Source organism: Parasteatoda tepidariorum, chromosome 2 (genome assembly GCF_043381705.1).
Source record: "Parasteatoda tepidariorum isolate YZ-2023 chromosome 2, CAS_Ptep_4.0, whole genome shotgun sequence".
Lineage (NCBI taxonomy): Eukaryota > Metazoa > Arthropoda > Arachnida > Araneae > Theridiidae > Parasteatoda > Parasteatoda tepidariorum.
Window position 1 is genome coordinate 16,469,149 of NC_092205.1, and position 8,713 is coordinate 16,477,861.

The 8,713-nt window shown below is 31.3% G+C and overlaps 1 protein-coding gene across 1 annotated transcript in view; it reads left to right on the forward strand.

Annotated features, from left to right (window-relative positions):
• The window catches only part of LOC107455951 (metabotropic glutamate receptor 6-like), a 74,131-nt gene extending 66,309 nt beyond the window's left edge, over window positions 1-7,822 (forward strand). Inside the window, exons 5-7 of the mRNA XM_043047476.2 lie at window positions 107-640; window positions 2,663-3,922; window positions 7,447-7,822. Coding sequence (XP_042903410.1) covers window positions 107-640; window positions 2,663-3,922; window positions 7,447-7,625 — 1,973 coding nt within the window. The 3' untranslated portion in view covers window positions 7,626-7,822. The remainder of the gene's footprint in view (window positions 1-106; window positions 641-2,662; window positions 3,923-7,446) is intronic.
• Window positions 7,823-8,713: the final 891 nt, after the last annotated feature.

Sequence of the window (8,713 nt, forward strand, 5' to 3'; positions counted from 1 at the left end):
TAGATATATATATATATATATCAACGTTTTTTGCTTTTTTTTTCTATCTCTTTCCACATGTTAAAACAGAGGAAAAATTAAAGAATAAAATAATTTTTTTATTCAGGTGTTATAATTTTTGGATCAGATCAGGAAGTAGCAGGAGTCATGAGAGCCGTTGGACGCAACAACTGCACTGGTACCTTTTCATGGATCGGCAGTGATGGCTGGAGTGCTCGTGCGTTAGTGTTTGATGGCAATGAACGCGAAGTTGAAGGAACCATATCAGTCCAACCACGAGCACACCCAGTTATTGGATTCGAACAATACTTTCAACGACTCACAGTGAGCAACAATCAAAGAAATCCTTGGTTTACGGAGTTCTGGGAACACTTCTTCAGCTGTAAGTGGGCAGGAAGCATGGTGACACCATACAACAATTTTACGAGCATTTGCATGGGGAATGAGACAATTTCTCCTGAAAATGGATACGAATCAGAGAAGCAACTGCAGTTTGTTAGCGACTCAGTGTTGGCATTTGCTTACGCTTTGAAGAACATGCATTCTGATTTGTGTGGTGGCATTGCAGGACTGTGTGCAAAAATGGATCCTATTGATGGTGCAGTACTTCGAAATTACTTGAAAAATGTATCATTTAGGGGTAATAATTATCATTTCTTTTATATTTGATGTATAGTTATATTTATTCACGATAAGTACTTTTAGAATTCTTGTGCATGAACAAATAAGCTTGTTTTGATGGCTTTAATTCTACCTTTGTCACAATTGGCATCGATGATGATTCTGCAGATCTTGATAATAGTTTTATTTTTTCTTACTTTATAAACGGAGATAACATTTCGAACAAGTATACAATGCTTTCTAGATATTACCGTATTTGTGTTCTTAATTCTAAGAGTCTTTTTTTTCTTAGTAAGTCTCTTTATATTTTATTCCTCTATCCGGAGATTCTAGGTCTGCCAATATGTGCTTCTAATTTGTTTCCGCAAATAAACAATTATTTATTCTAAAATAATTTTTCACACAATATATGTTTCTTAATTTTATATTAAAACCTTATCCTGGTTTTTTAGTGTTCCTCATCCGTGAAATCCATTTTTACCGAAAAATATGATACCTTAATTTTTACAGTATTATGTATTTAAATTAGACTGATTCAATGATTTTATGGTAATTATTACTTTTAAAATCACTGTATATCAGATTTTTTGCTCCCTAATATGTTCCGGTAGAAATAGATTGTGCTGCAAAAAAAGTACTTTTTACCATTGTTTTATTCGGAGTTTCTTACAATGAATATAAACGAGTATTTTTCTGTAAAAATGCTTCTAATAGCGTAATAAAGCACATTTTCATTTGCGTTAGCGAGTTAAAAAAATGTGTTGAAAATAGTTATACGTATATAATAATATTTTAGTATTCAACAATTTCAAATCAAAGCTAAAATTAATGTTTGAGTTTAATAATGTATGAGTTCCTACTAATTTAACTAACTAAAAAGAAATTTAATTGTTTGTAAATTAAAGAGATATTATATCTAACCAAATTATTTAAGCAAAAATTAATTATTGCTAGTTATAAACATCCATTAGTAAACCTTGATTAAAAAATTGTTGGTCAAACGCTCTAGTGATTTATGTTCTGTTGAACATTTGAATTAAAGTTTTAAAGAGGTAAAGTTTTTCTTATTATTGCAACCCTTTTAATTTCTGCATCATACTACAAATTCTAATAAAATTTGATAATTTTAAAAAGTCATGCTATAACAAACTAAAAGGGAAAAGTTAGTTGTTCGTTTAAAGGTGTGACTTTTTTCGAATATTAAATAACAGTTTACAGCATTGTAATGAGTAAAAACTCAAAATTATGAAAAGGTTAAACAGCATTTAAATGGCACTAATTTTATTTTATTTTTTTAAATGTAACGAAAAGATAATAACCTTAAACTTAAATATTTTTCATGTATCTTTCTGCATGCATCAAATGAAATTTTTAAAAATTTTGCTTTTTTATATAATTAAACTTAAAACAAAATGCTCTTTGAAATGCATCATTAACTGAAAATATATGTGATATTTCATATATCTGATTTAATCATAAGACACATAAGTATATACCTATTTTAAAAGCTGAAAAAAATCCAATAAAAGTTAGATATTTTTCTTCAATGAATATGAAATGATAGCAATAGAAACGATTGGAAAAAATCTAAGCCTGCTTGAGATAAGGATTATATTGAGAAATGTTTTTATAACTACAAAATGCATTTCATGTATGTACTGTAGAAACTCCGGATCAAATTAGGGTAAAAGTACTGAAACTGAGGGTAAGGTGCTTTTTACCGTAAAAACTATTTTTACCGTAACATTTTATGGAAAAAAGTCTGATGTACCATAATTTTAACTTTAAAATCACTGAATTCTTGTAATTAAAGAAATATTAATGTAAAAATTATGATATGAAATTTTACAATAAAAACGGATTTTATGTAAAATTGGATTTCACTCAGGTTCGCCAGTACTTTATACAATAATATGATTTTGAATTTTTTTCAGTGTTGTATGCTTATGATGGTATAAATAACAAATCCCTTTTCATTGTTTTGTTTTGGATTTTAAACTTAGAGATTTATACATTAATTGTGAATTATTTTTACTTTAAGGTTTGAGTGGAGATGAATTTCATTTTTCTGAAAATGGTGATGGCCCTGCACGTTATAACATAATTCATTTCAAGCAAGTACAACCAGGATCCTATAAGTGGGTTCGCGTTGGAGAATATTCAGAGGGAGAATTGAAACTCAACATGTCAGTTATCAGGTTCAGACAAGACGAACCTGGAATGCCTACTTCCGTCTGTAGTCTTCCCTGTGGAATGGGTCAGGCGAAAAAGTATGTCGAAGGTGGAAAATGTTGCTGGCACTGCTTCAATTGCACTAAATACCAAATTCTAGTGCAAGAAACTAGTTGCGAAGATTGTCAATTAGGTTATTTGCCAAATGCAGATCACACACGCTGCGAAATTATACCTCTTCAGTACATGCGAATAGACAGTTATTGGGCCATAGGTATTATGTCCTTCTCTTCATTTGGCATCATATTGACCACGTTTGTTATGGTAGTTTTTGTCAAACACAATGACACACCAGTCGTGAAAGCCTCTGGCCGAGAACTAAGCTACGTTTTGCTTTCAGGTATATTTCTCTGCTATGCTATAACATTTTTGTTAGTGCAACGCCCATCGGACTTTAAATGCGGTGCCCAGAAAATGGGTATAGGCTTATGCTTTACTATCGTCTACAGTGCTGTTCTGACGAAAACGAATAGAATTGATAGAATTTTCAGGTCAGGAGCGAAAAGTACGAAACGACCTAGCTTCATAAGCCCGAAATCACAGCTTATTATTTGTGGACTCATAGTAAGCATACAAATAATATTCTCAGCTATGTGGATGGGCTTTAGTCCACCCAAAGCCATACTCTATCATCCAACACCAGATGAGAGTCATTTAGTGTGTGCTGCTTCCATTGATGCAACTTACATGATTGCATTCGCGTATCCGATGATACTAATCCTCATTTGTACAGTCTATGCTATTCTTACGCGGAAAATACCAGAAGCATTCAACGAGTCCAAGTTCATCGGATTCACTATGTATACTACTTGTATAGTGTGGCTAGCATTTATCCCTCTGTACTTTACGACCACTGATCATGACGAAATTAACGTGTTCACCATGTCAGTGACTGTCAGTTTGAGCGCCACCGTGACTCTGTTTTGTCTTTTCACACCAAAACTTTACATAATATTGCTTCATCCAAAGAAAAATGTGAGACAGTCTTTGATGAATACCAGTAAGTTCTCGGTGAACGATAATAACAAGCATGTCTCAAACAAAGTGGAGCGCACAACAATTTCTGAAGGTAAGTTGAATTGTAAATTTTTGTTCAAACATTTTTAAACTGCAGTAGTCTGTATTTAAATTAGCAAGTAAAAGTTCTATTTATTAATTGCGAAGCATTAATAAAAATAAAACACACACCGAATAGTCACTTTGTTAAAAATAGCTGATTGTTTTATGGAGATGTGCAATTGCTACACAGTGTTGCTTTAAAAATTCTAACATACTGTTGGCATGCATTAGAATATTTATTTTGTGTATATGGTAATAGGAATAAGACCTTATTCTCCTAGTATAAGAAATCCAGGAGAATGGCAGTGGGTGCTTTGCATTATTTTTCATCTTAGATTATGTAATTTTCAAGTTTCCATCTGACAGTTCGTCAAGGGAAATAATAAAATAATTGTAGGAATTATGAATGCATGATATTACTTATTCGCACGATGCTTTATTATTACGAAGTAATTTTATTCTTTCATTTTCTTAACCATGTTTATTTTAATTTTAACATGAATATTTTAAACTTTTTTCGAAAATTTATTTATTTATCGAAGATCTGTTATTTATTTTTATCGAAGATGTATGATTTATTTACTTATTATTGATATTATACAGGAATCCCCGCTTTAAGTGAAAGGAATGTTTATTTCAATTTAATTAATTAAAATTTTACTTATTGTTAAAAAAAATAGATAAAAGATAAAATACTGATTTAACTGTTAAGGTAGAATAACATTCAACATTATAAACCCCAAAATTGCAATCAACATTATAAAGGATAGCAATAAGACGTATTTTATTATAATTATGAAAGTATTATTTTAAGGTAAAAGAAGTAGAAGAAACTATTATATTTTAGCAAAATTTATTCAATTTAACGGCATTAATCTATATTATAAGAGTACTGAATTGAAGCATATACCTTTATTTAGTTCTTTATAACAGAAAAATGAGTTTTATTTTATAATACATAAAAATAATCTTTAGCTACATATAAATACATAAAAACAATCTTTAGCTATAGCATAACTAATATTTACTCAATGACAGAAATGTTGAGACTAAATATTAACATCAGTGTCTAATTAGTTATTTATTAAATAATAAAAAGCAGTGCATTAGAAATTATTATATAAAATGCAAGTAAAATTTTGAGCATAAGCATATAGATTATATCGATAGACAAACATTTTTTAATTGACTAAATTCTTGAAAGCATTGATTTGTTTTCCAATTATACCAAATGCTTTAATTGTGGTTTTTTTCATTTAATTTAAATGTTTTAAAATTTTAAATTAATAAAACATTAATTTCGCTATTTTTGAATTCCTCCATGCAAGTACCAATAGAGGTTCTGATTTGCAAAAATAAGGTGATAAATTAACAATAACCATTGTTAATTTATCAAATAAATGCTGTATTTCTGAAAGGGAAATTAAACTTTAAAGAAAATAATAATAATTTATAACCATAACAAAATTCCTATTTATCTCAAAGATTATTATTAAAAATAAATATGAACATTACTGTGTATTTAAACATTTCCACATTGTGTAAAAATGAGCAGCATCTGTAAATATTTACATTAAAAAAATTCTTTCAGCTCTAGTAAAAGAAAACCTTAAGTTATATGCTGCATTTTTGACCATTAGCATAGATACACTCATGTCCATAAATTAAGGATAATTCAGAATCACACGGAAATCAAACTCTAAAATTAAAATTTCACCTGTAGAATTATCACACACATCCTTAAGAAGAATATTCAAATTACAGGAAATCACTAGATGACGCTGGTAGTACGTCACAATGACGAGAGTGTAAGAGAGGGGTATATAAGGAATGGTGGCAAAGAAATAAAATTCTTCACAAGCGCTTTAAAAGCCTTTCAGTGCAATAACCGCATAGTTATGGCACAAGGGAGGCATTTGGATGATTTTTTACGTGGCAGAATCATCGGACGACTGGAACATGGACGTACCCAGCTGGAAGTATCCGAGGAACTTGGAATCACCCAGAGTGTCATCTCCAGGGTTTGGCAACAATTCCAAGATGATGGTAATGTGAGTAGACGTTACAGCACAGGTCGCCCCCGAGTTACAACGCCGAATGAAGACCGGTATTTGGCAGTTACTGCCAAAAGAAACAGACGGAGCACAGCATCAGACCTGTCTCGTCAGCTCTCTTCAGCTACCGGTACGGCGGTTTCAAGGCAGACCGTGTACAGACGCTTAGGGCACATTGGTCTACATGCTCGTAGGCCTGTCAGATGTGTTCCACTTACCGCAACTCACTGTCGCCTGCGATTAGCCTGGAGTAGAGAGCATGCATTGTGGACACCGCAACAGTGGTCTTGTGTGATGTTTTCCGACGAGTCCAGGTTTAGTTTGCAGTCTGATTTTCGCCGGACTTTCATATGGAGAGCGCCGGGTACCCGTTACCACCAAGACAACACCATTGAACGACACCGTTACGGTGGTACTGGTTGGCTCGTTTGGGGAGGAATTATTATTGGTTCCAGAACTGACCTGCATGTTCAGAGTGTAACGATTACAGGCCACATCTATAGGGATGTCATTCTGGAATAACATGTACGTTTGTTTCGGGGCGCCATGGGTGCTAAATTTCTGTTTATGGACGACAACGCCCGTCCTCACCGTGCAAACATTGTAGACAAATGTCTTCAATCGGAGGATATCACCCGTATGGATTGGCCAGCATACTCACCGGACTTGAATCCAATAGAGCATGTGTTGGATATGCTTGGCCGACGAATTGCAGGCCGTCAACCCCCTCCCACCTGTCTACCGGACTTTCGGATGAGTGCTTGATGAGTGGTGTAATATTCCACAGGATCAGATTGATAATTTGATATTCAGCATGCCTAGGCGTTGTACGGCCTGTATTGCATCGTCCGGGAGACATACTCCGTATTAACCATCATACTAACTATGTTATACTGTTTTTTGTAAATAGGTTCTTTTTTGAAATTTGCTCCAGGCAGTAAAAATCGCAATTTTTATTAATTATGTCAAACATATAGCATCTTTTTTGCTCCTTACCTTTTGTTTAATACATAGACTTTACAAATAAGTCAAATTTGTTTGGCTTCTGTCTCTTTCTGTGCCTGAACTTCATTATCCTTAATTTATGGACATGAGTGTATTATAATAATGATGAATAGATGTTTTTCAGTGGACCAGATTTATGAAAACACTGATCCGTTTTAAATTAATACCAAATACATAAATCGTTAACTAATATCTAAATGTATGCTGTTTCTATCCAATATGCAACTGATTTTAATTAAGTAATTACGAGCTAATTGCACATTATTTTAACTTAAAAGGAATTAAATAATTTTTTCGTTGCACTCCTACTTTAGCACTGGTTTTTGTCACAAGTCATGTGATTTCATTTCTAAATAATTCGCGAAATTAGCGAAATACAGCTCAAGAATTTCTAAATCCTCATAAGTGATAGTTTCATTTCCGAATGTGCTTTAAATTAAAAGAAATGTTTTTTAATTGTTTTTCTAATTTTTAGGTTCTTTAGATGCCAATGACTTAAACAGCAAACTCAGCAGCGATTCAAATCCATTGAAAAGATTTTCCAGCTGTGGAACTCAAACATCAAGTGAGACCATAATCACAAGCATGCCCAGATGCATTAGCTGCACAATAATAAGCAACTGTAGAAGAGAGGATTCAACTGCAATACTTTAAATTCTTTGTTGCTCAGTAATGAAATAGAACTTATCAAAATCTCCAAGTGTTGTCTAATGCCGTTGTATCTATATTTATGATTTTTATTTCATTAAAACATTATAAATTGTTTTATCAAAAAATTAAGATTGTATAATAATCAACTGCAATACTTTCAATACTTATTTGCTCAATAATAAAATAGGATTTTATTAAAATCTTCACTTATTCTATAAAATTTTTTAGTTTAGTGTGACGAAGATGGTCGGGCCAGCTGGGAAGACAGGTACAGGACATAAAAAAAGCACAGTAGTATTTATTTAATCTTTATTGTTAAGAAGGCGATCATCTAAGTGACATAAATTGAAGTACTTAAGTGACCGAAAATTTGAAGTGACATAAAAGCGAAATTAAGGAAATTCTTGCAAAAACGTCCCGATGAACTTTTAATTGCAAAAACGAAATTATTATTTATTGCAGCTGATTCAAAAATTGGGCAAAGATATTTCACCATTTCTCAAGCTTGGTTAAGGGAAAAACTTTAAATGTTATTTCTTGCATACTTTAATCTAAATTTAAAACCTAAAGGGAAAATGTAAGAACACGTTTACTTTTCAAAAATAAATTTAGAAGGAAGATTTGCATAAAGAAATAACTTAAAAAGATTAGTTAAAGCATTTTATGTTACATTATATTTAATGTTTTTCTTTTTAAATTTTCTTTTATTTATTATTCAACTATTATTTTTATTATATAATAGTGTTTTATTCATTAATTGATATAACTGTGAAATTTTCGATTCTTTATATCATTTAAGTAAAATTCAATACTTTGCTGCTCAATAATTAAGCAGTATTTCGCAAAATCTAAGAATGCTTTTCAAGTTTGCTGTATTTATATTTAACATTTATTTTCCTTAAAATTTTACGTTTTGTAAATATTTATTTTTTTAAATTTGAATTAATGAAATTAAAAAAGCAACTGGAAAATGAGCAATTATTTGCAATATGATTCTAATAATTTTTTTATACTTTGTTGCACAATATTCAAAACGTAATTTTTGAATATTGAACTCTTTAAAATTTATGTATTATATTTAGCCTTTTTAT